We start from the raw sequence: 20,758 nt of genomic DNA, 5'->3' as shown, positions 1-20,758 counted from the left end.
ACACATAAGTGAAACCATGAAGTATTCTTCTTCTTCTGTCAAGTTTATTTCATTTAGCATAACGTCCTCCAGGTCCATCCATGTTGTAGCAAATGGTAGAGTTTCCCTTTTTTTAAAGCTGAATAACATTCTATTATACATTTGTTCCACAGTTTCTTATCCATTTGTCTGTTAATTGGTACCTCTGTTGTTCCCATTTCTTGACTATTATAAATAATGTACAATGAACATGGGAGTGCAGATATCTGTTTGAGGTGGTGATTTCATTTCCTCTAAGTATATACGAAGAAGAGGGATTGCTAGGTCACATACAGTAGTTCTTTTTAAATTTTCTTTAGGAACCTTCACACTGTTTTCTATAATGGCTACACCAATCTACATTGTCACCAACAGCCTATGCCTAGAACAATTAAACCACTAGGCTAAGGTCATATAGCTGGTAAGGGACAGAAACACACTTCTACTTTCCCAGCCCTGGGTCTTTACTCCATATGTCAGTTTATATTATTAGCTTTAAAACATATGATTGAATCTCTAAATCTTTTTATTTTCATTTTGTTCAGGACCTTAGATTTTCAGATATGATATAACCCATCTTAGACACTGTAACAGTGGGCCTGTGTTTGTTTGCAAATTATATGTATACATAGCACATCTCTCTGTGCTTCATTTAGTATCTAACCATCAGGAAAAACAAGCTGGTATTAGGGTATTAGCTAATAAAGTTTGCAAATGTATTTTAATCATTTTTATTTTTACACACACATTGGCAATGGATGATCAGGAAGATGAGGAAAGAAATAATTTGGATAGAAGGATATGCATGATATTATAATAAAATTGATGATAAGCTACTGTCTTCAGTTTGCCTAAGGCTGTGGAAGAAACTAATAACAATAAATGAAAAAAATTCTTACTCAACCCCAGAGGGCAGTGAATTATGAAAGCATAAAGTTATTCATAACACCATGACTTCAGCTCATTATAAAGGTAGAAGAATAAGTTATGAGATATGGAAATTCTTTCCCAAGTTAATATTTTTATGACTACTTGATTCAAGTTATAATTACAATGGAAAAAAATAAAGGGTTTCCAGCTTAACCTGATTTTTTGTTTCTTTCTGAGCCATCACCCAGAGGTAGATATGTAAATGAGTTTCTAAAATTTTTTTTTAGTTGTAGATGGACACAATGCCTTTATTTTATTTACTTTTATGTGGTGCTGAGAATCAAACCTAGTGCCTCACACGTGTTCGGAAAGCGCTCTACCATTGAGCAACAACCCCAGCCCCTGTAAATGAGTTTTGAAAATGAACTATGGCCAGATGAGGGTTTATATAAGGGATAATGTCACTGTTTCTAATTCTGTCTAAGAAATAGGATACTAACTCAATCCCCTGATTCCCTCCTTCAGTCCCCTTGGGGGACTGAGACTTCCTTGAATAACTTATAATTAATAATTTCTGGACAATTAATTCCTTTGAGATCTTGTAGTTGAATCTCATTCCTGAGCTGTTTAAACCTTAGAGTTTCAATGCACCTTTTTATATGCCCCAGTAGTTTCCTGTTGAAACAGGTAACATGAATTGTTTAGCAAATGATTATTAATTTAGAGACATCTTAATATCCAAGGTCAGGCTTAATAATGAATGAGAAATAGTCCCATGGTCCCAGAGATCTCCAGGAACTCTAAGTCCAATAAACTTACTGTTTGCTCTTGCCATCTCATTTTTCAGGACCACGTACTTTTCATATAATGGCCTCAGCTGCTTGCCAACCTCAGACCTCCAGCCTTCCCAAACCCAGAGCCTCTCATTGTAGTCGGTGCTGTTTGCCATTATTCCATCCAAACCTGTTATCCCAAAGCCCCAAAGGAAAATAAACATGCATTTGTAAAAATTTTTTTGTAAACAATTATATGAATTTTAAAGAATTAAAAGTAAAGTTGGCAGACATCAAGGTCATAAAGTTATTAAATGAAATCTTGTGATTAATTCACTTCCTTGCCCTTACTATAGATCCAAATTGTGTTTACAGAGAAAAATAAACCAGTGCAATAATTTACTTGACAAATTACTTGAATGTGATAGAATTTATAATGAGATTTTTTTGAAGTTAAAAGAGCATCTATGCTGAAACACAAATCTGTAATCTTCTCACCTTTCAGTTGCCCATCTGAAAAGTGAAATGTCATTTTTAAAATTTGGAATTAAAAAAAAGTAAATTTCACAATCAGTACTCAAAATTAATAGCCTACCTGGCTCAAGTAGTAGGCACTCTTGAGGTTTTTTTGGGTTACACACTTTTCCAGTACTGTAGATGGTGCTCATCGTATTTAGAATTGTGTTCAACTGCAAATTAAAGATAATAAATAATATTGGAAACGGAAAATGTGCTAAAGAGAATGCTAACTTAAAGATATCCTTTTGGTCATGTGGCTTTTTTTAATATTTACTTTTTGGTTGTAGATGGACACAATACCTTTATTTTATCTACTTATTTTTATGCGGTGCTGAGGATTGAACCCAGGGTCTCACACATGCTAGGTGAGTGCTCAACCACTGAGCCACAACCCCAGCCCCCTAATGTGGCTTTTTGATCCCTCAGAATGCAGCGATTCACTTCTTTTCCATATTTCTTCCTGTATGTAAGGGAGGAATACATTTAATTTTCCTCACTGTCAACTAGCACATAGCCTTATAAACACATAATAAATGTATGTGGAGTAATTGAAATGAACAGATCTACCAGAACTCCAACAATGTTTCTCAATTACTTATAGGAAAATATGTGCATTTTTTCTTTTATTCAGCATTTATTGAGTCTCTACTATGTCCTACACTTTGACAATTCTGAAATAAACAAGTCACAGGCCCTCAAAGACCCCAGAGTCATGAGACAGTGAGGCAGCCATGAAATCAATAACTACATAACAGAATGACAAGTGTTATAATAACTGTCACCAAAAAGTGATGTGGCAGTATTGATGAGAGGGTAGAATAGGGATGTAGCCTGGAGACTCACAAACGACTTCAAAGAGGATAAGACATTAGAGCTGTGTCACACAGAAGTAGGAGTTAGTCTGGTACAGAAGGGAAGTAGAGAGAAGAGCCTAAAAATGGGAGGAGGTTGGAAATGATAATGCATTTTCAAGGAGTGGCAAGATGTTGAATAAAAGTGGAGCACCGATGTTCACTGGGGAAAATGGAGGAGATGAGAAAGGCAGAGGTAAGCAGGGGCCAGATCATGAGGGACCATGTATGCCATAGTGAAAAATTCAAACTTTGTTCTGTAGGTCAAGGAAAGTGATGATAATTATGTGAAGAAAGGCGTGCTATGCAAAGCATGCCTCTGGGTCAGTGCAAGGCAGCAAAAGATCTTTTCCATGCTGTGGTAGGCACAGGAATTGTGAGAGTACATGTTTATAAGCTTTAAATGATTTGAAATTTCCATGGTATCTAAGTATGTAATTAATGAACTTAATCAAATATTGATTTGCTGTGGATTGGAAATAAAGGAAGAAAGGGAAGTGATGGGTGGGACTGGGGAAGGAGGGAGGAAGGGAAGATATGATTTAAGAAGCACTGTATTAAAGGTCCTGTTTCCCCTTTTTCTAGTTCCCTCTTCCATTATTTTTTCTACTCTGCTACAGAGTCATTATCCTAAAACATTAACTAGATACCATGCTTGAAACTTCCACAAATCCCATAGTCCAAGACAATAAACCTAGATTCTTTCCCTTGGCACAAAACTCCTCAGAGTCTCTTTCTCTATCTGCTTCCTTAATCTCCCTTCCTTCTCTTCACTGAACACATGCATCCTGGAGTCTCCCTCCTTCCCAGACACTTCAAGCTCTTACTTGCATTTAAGCAGTTTTCAATTCTGGCTACCTATTAAAATTATTTGGGGATCTTTTAAAAATAGAATGTCCAGGTCCCATCCAGGCTAGAGTATGCTGCCTAAATTAAAAGGCCAAGATTTCTCATGGTGTCCTTGTGAAAACAATGGAGAAACATGGAATGGATAAGATAAAGAGGATTGATAACTCGTGGGATAATTGGATCCAAAGAATGCAGAATAATAAATATCAACTTGTAGAAACAAATACCATATGGCTTTATCTTTGTCCTTATCATGCATTTTTATTTTTATAAAAATGTCCTCGTTCCAAAGGACAAGTAACTGAGAAAGACGACTTTGATGTTAAATAACTAAATATTTTAGATAAAAATATTTCAGTAGGTTATAACAGGGGTCTGCAAACTATGGTCTGCAGACCAAGTCCTGTCTGTTGCTTGTTTTTGTTAGGTTTTGTTGGAATACAGCCACATCCATTCATTTATGTATTAGCTATGGCTGACTTCCTGCTACAATGGCAGAGCTGACTAGTTGTGACACCAACAATATGGCCTGCAAAACCTAAAATAGTTACTATTTGTTCCTTTACAGAAAAAAACTTTGCCAATTCCTTGGCTAGAGGAATGGAATGGGGGATGTTATTTTAACAGGGGTGAATATAGGCTTTCTCAAATTTGGACAAACTAAGAAAACAAAATTTTAGAGTGCCATTTGAAAGCAACATTGGTGGAAGAGATTTGGAGACTCCATTGACAGTGAGGTTGACATGAGGCAACCATGGCATTTGGCTATCAAAAAACAAAACAATCTAATATAGTCCTTGACTTTCTTAGTTGGTGTAGATCACGGGGTGCAGAGTGATACATTCCTACTCACTTCTTTCCATATCAGAACCCAGTGTCTTTCACCCTCCAAGAGATGCCAGTTTGTATAATAAATTACAGTCACTTGACCGAGGTACAAATCTCTTTCTAATGTCAGCATTACTATCTTTGCAGATGAAGGAAGCATCCATGGGTGACATTAATGTTAATATTTCCTAAACATTTCAACTCTTGGGGGCAGTACTGAAATGTTCCGAAACATACCTGTTCCCTCTTATTGGCGGAGAGCGCTGAAGACCCACTCTGCTGAAGGGCCTGCAATTGACGCTTGAGTGTGAAATTTTGAATTTCTTGTAGTGGATAAGCTTTAGCAAGCTTTGACTGCTTTTCATAAAAGGCAGACCATTTGGCCTCAGCCTCATTCTGAAATGGCAAAAAATAAAAAATAAAATAAAATTGAAGTTGGAAGAGCACAGATTAAATAGATAAAGCAGAAGATATAGTCCAGAGAACATCTGGTGAAACATATACTATTTCCTGAGTGGCTTAGTCCTCTACTTTGCTGAAGGTCAAGGTCAGGTTAAGGGTGACCAGGCCACTCTTGGTCACTCTCTCTTTCTGGCCCAGTGCCTAGTTTTCCCAAGGGTCCTGTCCCCAGAACTGGAAGTAAATTCTCACAGATAATTCACACTGTGAGGCCCTGGAATTTATGGCCTTAGTTCAGTGACTGGGTGAGTTGGCTAAGGATTCAAGGATGAATGCTCTTAAAGGAGAACTGAGTAGAACACAGAGTGGACATAGTGGGAATATAGTCCCTCATGACCATGGGAACCAAGAGGAATGAATGAGAACCAGATCACAGTAAGCTCCTAGGTGTTATGACATAGCACAAAGATTCTGAACTTAAGTTGTGATCTCAAAAGAAGGCTTCATAGGATGTGGCTATTTGGTAGCCATGGAAACTTTCTACCAGCAAAAGAAATCAATAAGCAGGATGCCAGGACACACTTGCCCCCTACTCCCAATCCATCTTGAATATCAGTAGGAAAGTGGACTTCTCTAGCAGTCTTCTCCCTCCAAAATAAATTCATTTCCATGTATCAAAGATTAAAATGAACAACTACTTTGTATATCATACTGCCCTAGACCATACAAAAGAGTAGCATATGAAGTAGGGAAGAACTTCATCCCTGGAGTCAGACACCTCTGACTAGCTATATACCTTGGACAAATTACTTAGCATCTCCAAGCCAGTTGCCTTATCTGCAAAATAAGAGTAATAATAGGACTTCTATCAAAGGGTTGATGGAAGGATTAGAAGAATTAATAATTAATAAAATGATTACCAGAATGCCTGACACATCCTAAATATTTAATAAATGTTACTTTATTACTTACAGAAAAAAAATCCTTGCTCTTAAGTTGCTTTAATTTTATCAGATGGATAAACATCATGAATGTTTCATTTATGAAACATGAGTATATAATACTGAATAAACTATGAGTGGCCCGATTTGTGTTATAAGAAACAAAAAATTCATGTGGGTGATCAGACTTAGCCAAGCCCTCATAGAGGAGGTAGAATGTAAGACAAACCTTAAAGTATGTATGAGTTGGATGAGTGTAGAATCCTCTGCAAATCATTTACCTCATTTGAGCTTTTATTTAATTTTTTGGTACCAGGAACTGAACCCAGGAGGCACTTAACCACTGAGCCACATCCCCAGCCCTTTTATTTTGAGACAGGGTCTCTCTAAGTTACATAGGGCCATGTTAAGTTGCTGAGGCTGGCTTTGAATTTGCCATCCTCCTGCCTCAACCTCCCGAGTCACTGGGATTACAGGCATGCACCACTGTGCCTGGCTTCATTTAAGATTTTAACAACTGTGAGACAGAAAACCACCGTGTCTCCATTAGGCTTAGAGAAATAGTGGAACTGGCAATCAATTACCAGCATTCAATCCTGCATGTGGCAGACAGATGGCTCCCATGATCCCTCCCTCTGGTGGGCACACCCTTTTCTTAAGAACAGACCTGTGACTTTCTTCTAGCCATCCGTGTACAGCAAGGTGACAGGATATACATATTTGTATCACAAAAGATTATAAATTTTATCTTGCTAGAAGTCTCCTTTGTTGACTTTGATGCAGCAAGAAGCCATAATACAAGCTATCTTATGGAAAGGGCCACATGGGAAGGAATCCAAGATGGCCTCTGACTAACATCCTGCAATAAACCAAGAACCTTAGTTCAGCAGCATACAAAGATCTGAATGTTAACATCAACCACACTGGCTTGGAAGTAGATCTCTCTCACCTCAAGCCTCAGATGAGACCCCAACTCTAGCTGCCACCTTGAATGAGACTTATGAGAATTAGAAATAGAAGATCCAGCTAAACTGTGCCTGGACTCCTCACCCACAGAAACTGTGGTAGAATACATGTGGGTTATTTTAAGCCACTAACCTTGTGGTAACTTTTAATATAATAGGTAACTAGTACAGATCCCACAGGCGGAACTACAGGCATGATTGCACTTTCCAGGCCAAGGAATTTTACTTTTATCCTGTGAGTATCAAGAATTCACTGAGAAGCTTTAAACAGGCATGTGACATGATGAGAATTGTACACAACAGTCACAATAATGGATCAAACAAGAGATGAAGAAAAATAGTGGCAGTGAAAATAGAAAATATTTTTTTGTCTTTATTGAATACCCACAACCCCTCAGGAACTGCTTCTCAGTTAATCTTCACATGTGACAACTTTTTGAAGAAGTTGTCATCATCCCCATTTTTAAAATGAGGGAAATGAGATAGAGCAGGTAAGCAACCTTAGGTCACACAGCTAGTAATTGAAAGAACCGGGGCACCAACCCAGGTGTATTTACTTCCAAAGCTAATGCTCTGAACCACTGTCTTAGGGATTGTATTTGACACATTCTAGTTTTCTCTCTAACATGCAGGAGTGGGAGGGAGTGAACTGTGGAAAGAGGAATTTGGTCTACAGATAACTGTCTTATCAATCCCTACCTTTCTTCATCCAGTCCAGGATAATTTTTTCTTATGTAAAATTTCTGGTAAAACTTTGATGGCAAATTATAATGTTATTGCTGATCATTTTTGAAAACAACTAACAACTACCCCAAATGCTTCAGTCTTACAGCATTTTTTATTTTATTGCATGTGGGAACTTTTAGGCTTTCTGATTTGATTTTATTTGTCACTACTATTTTACAAGTGTTATACTTTATATCACCAAACAGTTACTTCACATTGCCTTGCATTTTGGTCTCTGAGGATATACTGTTCCTTCCCAAGCTATTCTTTTTAATATTATTTACAACTTATATTTTATATCCTCACGTTAAGGCTCTTGAGCCTAAATAAAACAGATTGGCTGGAATACAGAGAATGAAAGTCAGTTCATACATACTATTCAGATTGTTTAGATAATGGTCAACAGCTACATGTAGTTTTTGGACCTGAATAATGGTTAAAATGAAACATAGTACACTAGTCTACATAAATCCAGGGCTTGAGAGAAACTAGTACAGATAACATATGTGACATTCTACACTTGAGAGAAACTAGTACAGATAAAATAGGTGACATTCCACACTATCTCTGTGGAAGGCAGGAGAGAAGCAACTAAAAGAGGAAAATTTTCCATAGCCATACACGAGCATTTGGGAACAAGACACACATTGTTCATCTAGTACCTTGGAGCATAACAAGCTTGGAAGAAAACCTTGAGTTCCATATTCTGGCCCAGTTTCTAGATATGGCTCTCAACGCCACATCGGGTTCAAAGATGAAGCTGCCCAGGTTACATTTTAAGTATACCCCTCCCCCAAACTGGCATTAAAAAATAACCCTTCTTTTTTAAAAAATATTTTTAGTTGTAGATGGACACAATACCTTATTTTATTTATTTATTTTTATGTGCTGCCAAGGATGGAACCCAGTACCTCACAAGTGCTCTACCACTGAGCTACAACTGGCTTTTTTTGTGTACTGGGAATTGAACTCAGGGATACTTAACCACTGAGCCACATCCCCAGCCTTATTTTGTACTTTATTTAGAGACAGGGTCTCACTGAGTTGCTTAGTGCCTTGCTAAGTTGCTGAGGCTGGCTTTGAACTCGCAATCCTCCTGCCTCGGCCTCCTGAACTGCTGGATTACAGGTGTGCGCCACAGGGCCTGGCTCCAAACTGGTATATTTTTAAAAACACTTATTTAACAGTAATATAACTTATATGAATATGAATTCCACCACTCCACCTTAGGATTCAAAATATTATTTTTTTTTGGTATTTTACATGACAGTTTTAATAGTTGAAAACTTTAATTTTTAAACATTTATAAACTTTTTTTGTTTTTCTGAATTTTATCTTCTGAGGGGAAAGCGCTCAGCTCTAAATTCCATTTTACTGCATTACAGTGTCTTTCCTTACTCCTATGCTTGTGTGTGGGTATTATGGGTACATTGAAGCATGGGACAGACTCGTTAGAGATAAGGATTAAGTCAACATTTTTTTCCTTGAGTATAGAATAGTGGTTTTGAAATACCCTACTCTGCCAGGCACAGTGGTACATGCTTGTAATCCCAGCAACTCCCAAAGCTGAGACAGGAGGATGGCAAGTTCAAAGCCAGCCTCAGCAACTTAGCAAGACCCTATCTAAAAATAAAAAATAAACAAAGCTAGGAATGTGGCTCAGTGGTAGAGTGTCCCTGGGTTAGATCTCCAGTACAAAAAAAAAAAAAAAAGTGTGGGTCTCTAACTTCTGACAACTAAGAAGTATTTATGAAGTGTTCTTAGAGACCTTGCAGACTCCAGCGGGGCAGTCTTAAACGTGCACTCCAGTTTCATTGACAAGAGTTTGGAGCAGCTGTAGTTGGTACTACCAAATACTAAAACAATGAACCAGGCTGCCTCTACTAGCAATGGAATCTTGCTCTCTCCAAGGATAACAATGGTCCAGGACCACCTATGTTGCTGGAGAGTTTTCGGCTTCACTATTAAAAATCAAGTGTGTTCTTTCTAAAGTTGCTTTTAGGACTCTATACTGATTAAGTTTGATGCCCTTTATTATTTTAAGTTACATTCTTACAACTTGATCTAAGGATTGCCATACTAAGTCATATCCATAGGCTGACAAGTCCATTATCCTGATAGGTCAAAGTTACACCAAGGAGCAATATGGAAATAGCAGATTATCTTTAATAATGTTAAACTGATGGGATATAAACATACAAATGTCATGCTGATTCCCAAATTTCCCTTCCTGTATAAGTTGTCTGTTACTACAATGATACTATATAAGAAACAACCAAAAACCATAATGCCCTAAGTATTTATTGTTTATGTGTCTAGAATCACTGAGGCTTGGCAGGTAGCTCTGCCGATCTTGGCTAGATTTCCTTACAACTCTGGGAGTTGGCTTCTGCTTGGGCAACTGTTCCACGTGTCTCTGGTCTTCAGTTGGCTAGCCCAGGCAGGTTTTCTTGGCAAAGGCAAAAGATGCAAAGAACAAGCCCAATTATTCAAGTGCATTCCAAGCTTCTGCTTTCATCATTTCTGCTAACACAAACCAAGACGCATGATGAAGGACACAGTCACATAACCTGCTGTGGGACAGCACTGCAAACAGACTGACGTGACCTTAGACACTATTATAGGAAAGGATGAAGAACTAAGTCCATCAATGCAGTTGACCATACTTCCTTAAGCCACAGTGGATCTACAATTCACACATTTGCTTAAATACGTCAAAAAACCATTTACAGTTTTAAATGTCTCACGTTTTTTAGATTAAAGAATAGCTCAGTTTTACAAGTCTTATCAGTGTTGCCACCTTAGTGTAAATGGCACTTCCTTCTATTTACTCTAAATTTATCTCTATTGAGCTTTCAACTGTACTACCTTTCTAGTATTAAGAGGTTTAGCCAATATAGTTGTGAATACTCCATCCATCCTTTCTTGTTCCATCTCAAACTATTCAGATTTCTTTTTCATTTTGAGTCAGGTTTTCTGTAGCACCCAACTGCCTCTGATCCCCTTAAATCACTCTGATTGCTCTTTTTGGTGTAACAGTGTCCTTTTATAAAATTCTTCCTTTAAACATGGCCACTAGCATTATGTTTCTAAAGACATGGGAAAATGTTTTCTCTTATATCCACAACTGTCTAGACTATTGTGGTCATGGAAACTTATTCAGTCTTCAGGGAACAATCTTGAATGACTTCTAGGTTTTTTTCCTGAGTTAAAAATGATTTCTAACAACTCATTAGTTCCCAGGAGAAAGCCCACATATATCCAACCTGGATTTTCCAGATTACTTCTAATTTATGTCATTTTTACTATGTATTACAACTTTTGGTGGCAAGATTATTTATTATAATTTGATTTTTTTTCAAACATTTGCCTGTGCATTAATAATCTGCCCAAAATCTGCTTTATGGCACCTTATATTCATGTCATTGGAGAACATTTTTCAGAATTTATAAAACCTCTTTGAGGAAATAAACAAATATATCTTCTTAAGGTATAACGATATCAAGAATTGAAACACCAAGTGGCCTAAAAATATTAATGGTAATTTCAAATATTTTACTTGCTTTCACTTGAGTGGATTATTGCTGAGCAAATGTTAAAACACTGGTGATTACAGGGGCAGTTATTTTCTCTGTCTAAGAAGTTCATTTATAGTTTAATTCCAAAGAAAATAAACCAGATCATCAGATAGTCTCATTAAAATAAATCCACACTGTTTTTAATTTAGCAAGTTAGTACATTTTATAAGAACAGATGTTGGTCTATAATAAAACATGAAGTCAGTAGTAATAATTTATGGGGATGAATTCTCCCCTTTGTGCAGGAAAGGTTTGTTGTCAAGATACACAGTCAAAGGTTGATATTTGTTAATTCCTGACCCTGAGTTTGCTGCTTACAGGCCAAGAAGCAGGCAAAGGAAGGAACATTATGGCTGTTTCTGGGAACTGCATTGCCCCCAAGTTCATATCATTTCAGTAACTGCACTGTGAATATCAGAAGAGTCTCAGAGGTGGGAGACTCTCACTTTCCCTAGCTCTGACTTTTTCTGGTAAATATTTCTTTAAAAACCACCCACTGAGGGCAAGGGAGGATCGTAAGGAGGGGTGATATGATTAAAACATAATATATGCACGTATGGAAATGTCATAGGGAAATCCATTAATTTGTACAGTTAATATCAGTTAGTATTTATAATTTTTTTGTGTGGGTACCAGGGATTGAACTCAGGGGCACTCGACCACTGAGCCACATCTCAAGTCCTATTTTGTATTTTATTTAGAGATAGGGACTCACTGACTTGCTTAGCACCTTGCTTTGGCGGAGGCTGGCTTTGAACTTGCGATCCTCGTGTCTCAGCCTCCCCAGCCACTGGAATTATAAGTGTGCACCACCACGCCCAGCTTAGTATTTATAATTTTAAAAGGAAAAAAAAAACTACCTACTTGAGATAGCAGTGAGACTGTGGGACTTTCAGAATATAAAGTCCCTGAATAATATTATTGTCATCAACGTTGATGTAGAGAACTGCCAGACATGGTGCTAAGATTAAAGTCACATGCATTCAAACACATAAATTCACCAAACTCAGTAATCTGGTACAGCATAGACTATATCACTAGTATTATGATAATAATATTCAGTTTATAGATGAGGTAATTGGGGCTGAAGGAAGTTAAGAAACTTGCTCAAGCTGGGTGCAATAGCAAATGTCTGTAATCCCAGCGGCTCGGGAGGATCACGAGTTCAAAGCCAGCCTCAGCAAAAGTAAGGCACTAAGCAATGCAGTAAGACCCTGTCTCTAAATAAAATACAAAATAGGGCTGGGGATGTGGCTCAGTGGTCAAGTGCCCCTGAGTTCAATCTCCAGTATCCAAAAGAAAGAAAGAAACTTACCCAAGACCCTCAATTTATAAGATTCAGAGGTAGTATTTGAACCTACCCAGAATAGGTCAGACCCCAGAGTCCACCCTTACTATAGCAGACACTTATACATGACCATAGTGTGTGCATATCCTTATAGCATAATAAATCTCAGCAATTCCTCATCTTTTTTTGGGTATGTGTGTGTGTGTGTGTGTGTGTGTGCGCGTGCACGCGCTGCTGGGATTTGAACCCAGGGCCTTGTGCATGTAAGGCAAGCACTCTACCAACTAAGCTATATCCCCAGCCTAGTTCTCTATTACATCTGCCACAGTACACAGTGTATTAGGAATCTCAAGATGTGATCAGAGAATAGAAGGAGCCACTTCCCTCCCCACCTTCCCAAGTAAATACACATAGGTGCCCCTGAGTGCATTTGTGCCCCTTCTTCACTGCTGAAGGAGATACAGGACCTCTCATTTGCTTCTTGCATTTAAATATTCTCAATGTTCCTTTAAAGTACTTATACCTTTCTTCCAGTTTAGCCACATTTAGTAATTTATTGTCTTTCATTTCATTTTGTACAATTCAAAAGTGATAACACTTTAATGATTCAGAGATGGTTTCAATGAACATCACTACCTCTCATTCCATAACATGCCTTCTCCACATCTGGGCTCTCAACTGAACTGTTACATGCTTCTTTAAAAATCCTAACTTTGGGACTGAGGTTGTGGCTCAGCGGTAGAGCACTCACCTAGCACATGCGAGGCGCTGGGTTTGATCCTCAGCACCACATAAAAATAAAAACAAATAAAAATAAAGGTATTGGGTCCAACTACAGCTAAAAAGTATTTTAAAAAATCCTAACTCTGGGGTTGGGAATTTAGCTAGTGTCAGAGCACTTGCCTAGCATGTACAGGGTCCTGAGTTTGGTCCTTGGCCCTGGGAGAAAAAAAAATTCTAACTCCCTGCTGTCTCTCCCTCCAGAGATGGCTCACATTCTCTCCTGAATGTGTATTTCTTGATCTATCCCCAAAGGTGCCTCTTTTGAGATGACCCACAATCTCCCTTGAATGTGTATCTGCTTTCCTAAATAAATCTGTCTCTGAAAACAAAAAACCCAACTCCTTCTCATACTAATAACAATGATGTCTTACTGTTCTCCCATGCCCACAAGCATCAAGCACTGTTCTTGTGGTTTTAAGACTAAATTAGTCTTCATAGCAATGCTATGAGGCACATATGAGTATTAGTTACTTTTTTCACAGATGAAGAAAATAAGGCTGACAAAAGCTAATTAAGTAGCTCAGCTTCGCCCACCTAAAAAGTGGTGGAATCAGAATTTGGATGTAGGTAGTCCAGCTCTAGCTTTTGGGTATTATTCTAGTATACCTCATCATCACCCATGAACCATTGAGCCGAGAATGAAAAGAAACCCACAAAACTCTGCAATCACCTCTAACAGAAATCAAATAAAAATGGAGGGGGTTCAATGATGAGATGAAGAGAGGTAATACCAAAATGTAAGATAGGACAAAACATCTTCTATGATAGCACTGGGCTGTCAAAATCTCCTGGCTTTCCTCTTAACTTTAGAAAATAGAAAAAAAAAATAGCTTGGGGGATTTCAAATGAGGCAGCAATTCTCAGATTGAATCTGTTCAGTGAATAGTAATTATTTAAATTAAACATGCAACACACTAATCATTTGGAAAAAAAAAAAAAAAACAAGCTTCCAAACTATAATACTTTCGAAAGAAGGAACTTGCTGCACAAATAACACAATTTTTTTTCTCAAATTAATTGTGTGATTTTTCCAGCACTTAACTGTGTAAGGATACTGCTTAGGGAATCTGTGAAAAATTTCTTAAATCCTTGTACTTGTCAAATAAAGCATTTTGCTTTCCTAGAACTTTCTGAGATTTTTTTTTCAGAACTGGTTTAATCATAGTTTTTCTTGGAGGGCTCTTCTGTCACTCTTGGAAGTCCCTCAGAACTCCGTGACAACGAAAGAAGGAATTCCCAAGTCCAGTCTCACCCAACCCCTGGTTAGCTTAATTACTAGCTGGTTCATTCAGTAAGCCTCCAGTTGCATTTTTTAGTCAATATGTCATTTTAGTCTTTATATATCCCTGTTGACATTATAGACTAGAGAAAATTATTAACTCAATTACAGTAGCATTTCCATGAAATGCTTTATAACTCGGACTATAATGACAATTATTATGATCACGTTGTAAAGCATATTGTTTCTAGAATCCGGACTGAGACCAGTGAATGATTTTGCAGCCATTTTTTCAAATGAACTCCAAGGTCAATTAAGTTTAGTCATCTGGGACTACAGAATCAGGGATATAAAGGCAAACTTCCAGGCTTAGAGCTCAAGAGATTTCTTTCATTTCCCTTTTTAGTTTTATGGGCAGTAGTTCTAATCTGTAAGAAGCAACAAATACCCGCTGTGTAAACATGAGAACTCACCATCTTTTGGGTATTCTCCTTTGTGATATTTGTGTTATAATTCCAAGAAGCAAGTGAACGTTGATAATCCAGGTCTTCAGCTTCCTGGTTAAACTTGTCCAAAAATGTCTTGGCCAGTTCCTCGATGGTGGACTGAGCAGCAGTCACAGCAACAAAGCTGAGAAGGAGCCAGGAAGAGCCTAACATCTTTCCCCGTGCGCCAGGACAGGATCCCATCCACTGAACAACTTTCCCTAGAGTAAAATTTCCTCATGAGTTTTTCTCTCTTCAGCCTTTGAACTTGGGTTGGGCATTGAGGAGGGAACACACACACACACACACACACACACACACACACCAAAAAAAAAAAAAAAAAGAAAAAAAGGAGGAGGAGGAGAAAACGAAGAAGAAGAAAACAGTAAACAATCTGCTGAACCAATATAAACCTAATCCTGGAGAGGACAGATATGTAAACAGATTTTAGAATGATATTCTTTAAAGTAAAACAAATAAAGACATGTTATTCATTAATCCTAGAAAACCTTAGCTCTCCTAGCACTTTATGGCTAAATCAAAACTTGTACATTTGGTTAATATATTCCCCCCAAACTGTTAAATATACACTGAGGGTATTATGATTTTTCAGTAATGGAGAGGGTTAGAATTAGAAATCATGGGGTAATGTTGGCATTTATGTTTTTCTGATAATTCCACTAATATTCAGTTATTCCTCTTTTATTTTTATTTCCAGCTCATGTTCACAGAAACTCAGTAGTTGGGTAATATTTTCCCTTTTAAAGACTTTGTCTTTATAAAATCCATTTTTTGGATTAATTTTAATTTCCATGGCCATTTTTTTTTTTAAATTATGAGACTACTCTCCACTGCATGGGCTAAGGCTCTGATCTAGCTGTGGAAAACTTCAAACGGCTCATTTTCATCTTATTAGATGACCATGTTAAACACCAGTTATAAGGCTGACTTGATGTCCTTCCCTTTCACTTACCTGTTCAAAACTCAGTTGAAGCTAAAGAGAAGTAAGAAATGCTGCCACATGTATGAAATCCAAAGAGTGCCCATGTCAAATTCTGGTCATCCATAGCCATAGGATCATGGCAAGAGAACAGAGAGATTTTAGTGGTTATCCTGTTGAATCTCAGGAGCTGGCATAGTGTTCTCAGTACCAGGGTGTAAGCATGTCACAGATAAAAGAGAGCAGCAACTTCAAATGGCAGGGCTCATGGACCTGCTTGATTGTGATTATGAAACCTTCATGCAGAGAAAACATTTCTTCACCCAGAAAAACAAGTCTTCCAGGTTCAGATGAAATGGCAATAACCAAGCCTTAAAAAAAATTCTCACTACTTAACTTTATTCCAAATTATGCATGTTATTATAAATAAGAAAGAAACAATAACTGTTCAAAGTGCTTTGTGTTGTAATATTTTAAATTTTTTATTGGTATACTATAATTATACATAATAATGGAATTCATTATGCCATATTCATATATGCACATATTTTATTTAAGCATCATAACAAACCTAAAGGCAAATATTTTTATTGCCATTTTATTGCTTATGAAATTGCTCATAAAATTACTAAACTTCAATAATCAGTGGTGGAGATGAGGCATAGATCCACAGTCTGATTCTACAATATAGACCCTTAACTAAATATAGTCTACAGTCTAAGAGTGGTCATGGAGCTATAGTTAAAGAACAGCAGAGAGACTTGTGCCTTTAGTGAAGATGATGGATTTGGCACTACTACATCAAATATGAATCTAAAACATACTATCATTTGACAAAACAAAGTGGTTGACAAATTTAAATAACAAGAAAGAATGTTTAAAGAAAGTGAGATTGGGGGGTGATCAGTGTAGAAGTTTCGGTAAGGCTCCTCTTACATTCAAGGAAGCTGAAATCCACTCGCTTCTCTCACATATTAGGAGAAAAACAGGCTACAAAAACGGAAATAGCACATAAGTCTTTGAACAAAGAGTTGAGCTGTTACTTGAATAAAAGTTGAAACAATTCTCTATTCAGGTAATTTCCCGTATGAAATATTTAGGTTTGGGGGTGAAAATACAGTAGTCCAAAATCAATTCTCTCAGGCAAAAAATAAGATCAACATAATCAAATTGAAATGGAGAAAGCAAGAACCAAAATTCAAGCTAAAAATAGGTGGACAAGAAGCCTGAGATAAGAGTGAGACAGGAAAATGCTGGAAGCCAATAAACTTTGACAAGCAAGGGAAATGGAGGAATTGTTTACAGTGATTCTGTAGGAAAATGAGCTCATGATGCACAACTGCAAGCACTGACTAGAGTTTTGGAATTTGTGTTCATTCGCCATCGAGAAGATATGATGTTCTGATAGAATGAAAAGAATCCATGAAAACCCAAGGGGATGGGATCCAGTAAAACAACTGGCCCAAAGGAATGTATTGTCTTTAAGAAATCATGGAGAAGCAGAAAAAAATTAGAAGACTGAACATACAAGAAAGCTATTCTAACTTTCAAAAGTGCTGGAGGTGGGGGTTCATTTCAAAAGGATAGAGGAATGAGTTTGACCTTGACACTTGACAAAAACATAATTTTTAGAACGTGATTTGCACTTGGAAAAATGTATATCTACTTCACTGGGAATAAGCCAGATGTTGCCTCTGATAAAAGAACACAATAGGTTTTTTTTTTTTTTTTTTAAAAGCCATAGTTTATCTTCCATTTTAACAAGGGATTTAATAAAACAAAGCGCCATGACTAGGTCCAAATGTCCCCTGAAACAACTACACAGAAGATTAGGCAGTCTGATCAAAAAGAGTTCACGTCCAAAACAACAATAATCCTGGTTCAACCATTACTTGCTGACTACCTACTGCACCAGGTACTGTTTTATACGTTAGATATACACCAATAAATAAGGCTGTTACTATCCTATTATGTGAGGTGAGGGAAAGAAACAAAGAGTTGATGATAAATGCTATGACTATGATAAGCAGGAAATAAGGGAAAGACAATAAGAAGTGCAGATTTTTCTGCAAGGACAGCCTCTCAAAGAGGTGACATTTGAGCAGAGAGCTATGCGGATAACGAGGGGAAGACTTTTCCAGACAGGGGAACCAAAAAGTACAAAGGGTATGGAGGAAGCTAGGGGCCATACCAGGAGGGCCTTAGAGCACTTGGGCTTTTACTCTAAGCAATGTGGGAAGACAATGGAAGGCTTCAAGCAGAGCGAGTATCTGGCAAAAGTTTTTTTTTTTTTTAAATATTTATTTATTTTTTAGTGTTTGGCAGACGCAACATCTTGGTTTGTATGTGGTGCTGAGGATCGAACCCGGGCCGCACGCATGCCAGGCGAGCATGCTACCGCTTGAGTCACATCCCCAGCCCTGGCAAAAGTTTTAATAGGATCAGTCCACCTGCTGCTTAGAGAACAGTTAATGAATTCCTGCAGCAGCCCAGCCAAGATGATTGAATAAAAGCTTCATATCAACTATAAATCCAACTTGGATGCCCAAACAAAAAGTAAATCCATCTTAGACTATAGTGGACTGTGCTAATAGAAGTATGAGATACAAAATAATCTAGATAATAAATAAATAAATAAATAATCTAGGTTCAAGTTTAGAGAGATACAAGAGACTATCCAGAGGAAAATAAATAAGATAGTAGATGGATCTAAAATAATATAATTTAAAGAACAGTTCAGATTTGGGAAGACTTGGGGTAGACAACTCTCCTCAATCGTGGCACTGTCATTGAGACAAAGACTTAGATAAGATAGTGAATTTACTCTTCCACTTATTAGCTATATGACTTAAGGCACTTAATATCCTCCCTGAACCTAATTTCTTTACTGAAAAGCTGATGATAATACTATATCCACCTTAAAGGAATGTTATATTATATGAATAACATAAGAGTGTATATAACAATACCAGAAGCCTAATAATAAAAGATGCTTAAAATGAAAGAAGCAGTGTAATAAATAATAAACTTCCACACTAAAATGTTTAAGCAAACCATTTGCAGGTTCATCTTACAAGGACACTGCAGTAGAGCTTAGCTGAGTTTGACTCAAAGGTTTATTTGGCCTATAGGATTCTGCATTGTTGAAGTTTGCTAACCTGTGCTGAAATAGCAGGTTTGAGGAGCTCACCGATAGAATGAGCAGGGTCATTTGTGAAAGGAAAAGGGAGTCAGCCAGGGAGTCTGCATGAATTCAGCCACGGAAAAACTGTCAAGTGCTCTGATCATCAAATTTGGTCCTGGTACAAAACATCATATATAAAGATAGGAGAAAACTTGAGTCAATCACTGCTAACTTGAGGGACAAAAAAATGTGGTGAATGTAAATGATTCCTCCCAAAGTTCACATATTTTTGTCTTTGTGATGCATATACTTCATACACAGACTTTTCATAGCAATGTTTGTAGATGGGAATTGTGAGGTCCATTTTATAATTAAGGAAACTGAGCTTCTTAGTGTTCCCATGATGCCCAAATTCCTACAACCGATAGGCAGTGGAGCTGTTTTTGATCCCAGGCTGTTTACAAGGTTTCTTTCTTCTCTCCATGGAGCCATAGATTCAGTTATCTGCTAACCTCATGTAGGAATAGTAAATCCCTTGTCAATCTTTCATATTCTGAGAGCAAGAAAACCCACATTAAGTAAAAGTAAAATTTACTGCTATGATTATACCAGTTTCATATTTTGAAACTATTTCAGATAGAAATTTTTCCAAACTATATTTTATCCTAATAGGGTTGTTGCTTGGATATTCGTGTGTGTGTGTGTGTGTGTGTGTGTGTGAGAGAGAGAGAGAGAGAGAGAAGGGAAGAGAAGAGAGGAGAGGAGAGGAGAGGAGAGGAGAGAGAGTGTGTGTGTGTGTGTGTGTGTGTGTGTGTGCATGTTCAGATGACTCAGTGTAATCATCTGGAACATTGTTTACTGACTAGGCTATAATGCGACAATGTCTTCAGGGCTTTACATTAAATGATTGCAAATACTTTATTGCTATTAATTCTACTGTCTCTGCACATTCGCTTCCTGGAATATTGACTTCTGGTAGCCCTACCCACCACAAATCTCCTCCCTGTTTTTGATCTGCTGTCTGCTAAGATTTAAATGGAAACTAGATAACCATGAAGGTACATCAGGAATTTCCCTTTTCATAGGCTCAAACCACAGGATAGGTCTTTACTCTGCAAGAGCAAAGTGCATAGACTTTGAGATCATGTTTCTCTTGCTGCTCAACTTTTTTACAGATTTCCAACTGAGTCACAAACGGTGAGGTTGCCTAATAGTTATAGGAAAACCTCTTCTAGTTCCCCAACTTGAGAGGATAACTTTAGTAGACATCAAAGAAGAAAGAATGTTTTGTATAATTCAACATTTTTTAAAATATTCTTTTTAAAGTTGTAGATGGGCACAATACCTTTATTCTATTTGTTCATTTTTATGTGGTGCTAAGTATTGAACCCAGCGCCTCACACATGCCAGGCAAGCACTTTACCACTGAGCCACAACCCCAGCCCTTATCTTAACATTTAGTAATGCTTTTGACAGGAAGAAGAAAGGCTGTCAGGAATACAAAGCACAGAGAAATTTAAAAGTTTACATGGCCAAGAACTGTTTCCATTTAGTACAATTGATTTTGACCACATGTTTATCACATAAAGTGAATTTATAAGT

At 37.4% G+C, this 20,758-nt stretch overlaps 1 protein-coding gene across 2 annotated transcripts in view; it reads right to left on the bottom strand.

Moving 5' to 3' along the window:
- Positions 1 to 16,276, bottom strand: part of Ace2 (angiotensin converting enzyme 2) — a 47,620-nt gene extending 31,344 nt beyond the window's left edge. The window contains exons 1-5 of one of the 2 annotated variants that reach the window (XM_058572569.1): positions 16,066 to 16,276; positions 15,081 to 15,359; positions 4,946 to 5,104; positions 2,257 to 2,350; positions 1,708 to 1,851 (exon numbers count right to left, since the gene is read on the bottom strand). In XM_058572569.1, the coding sequence (XP_058428552.1) occupies positions 1,708 to 1,851; positions 2,257 to 2,350; positions 4,946 to 5,104; positions 15,081 to 15,296 (613 nt within the window). In that variant the 5' untranslated portion in view covers positions 15,297 to 15,359; positions 16,066 to 16,276. The remainder of the gene's footprint in view (positions 1 to 1,707; positions 1,852 to 2,256; positions 2,351 to 4,945; positions 5,105 to 15,080; positions 15,360 to 16,065) is intronic. The other variant, XM_046424343.2, reaches the window with a different exon arrangement.
- Positions 16,277 to 20,758: the final 4,482 nt, after the last annotated feature.

The sequence above is a fragment of the Marmota monax genome, unplaced genomic scaffold (assembly GCF_021218885.2).
Source record: "Marmota monax isolate L192 unplaced genomic scaffold, Marmota_monax_Labrador192_F-V1.1 WCK01_AAM20220418_F8-fsc00089, whole genome shotgun sequence".
NCBI classification, from domain to species: Eukaryota; Metazoa; Chordata; class Mammalia; order Rodentia; family Sciuridae; genus Marmota; species Marmota monax.
The sequence above is the reverse complement of the archived record's forward strand: the minus strand, read 5'-3'. Positions and strand labels throughout refer to the sequence as shown.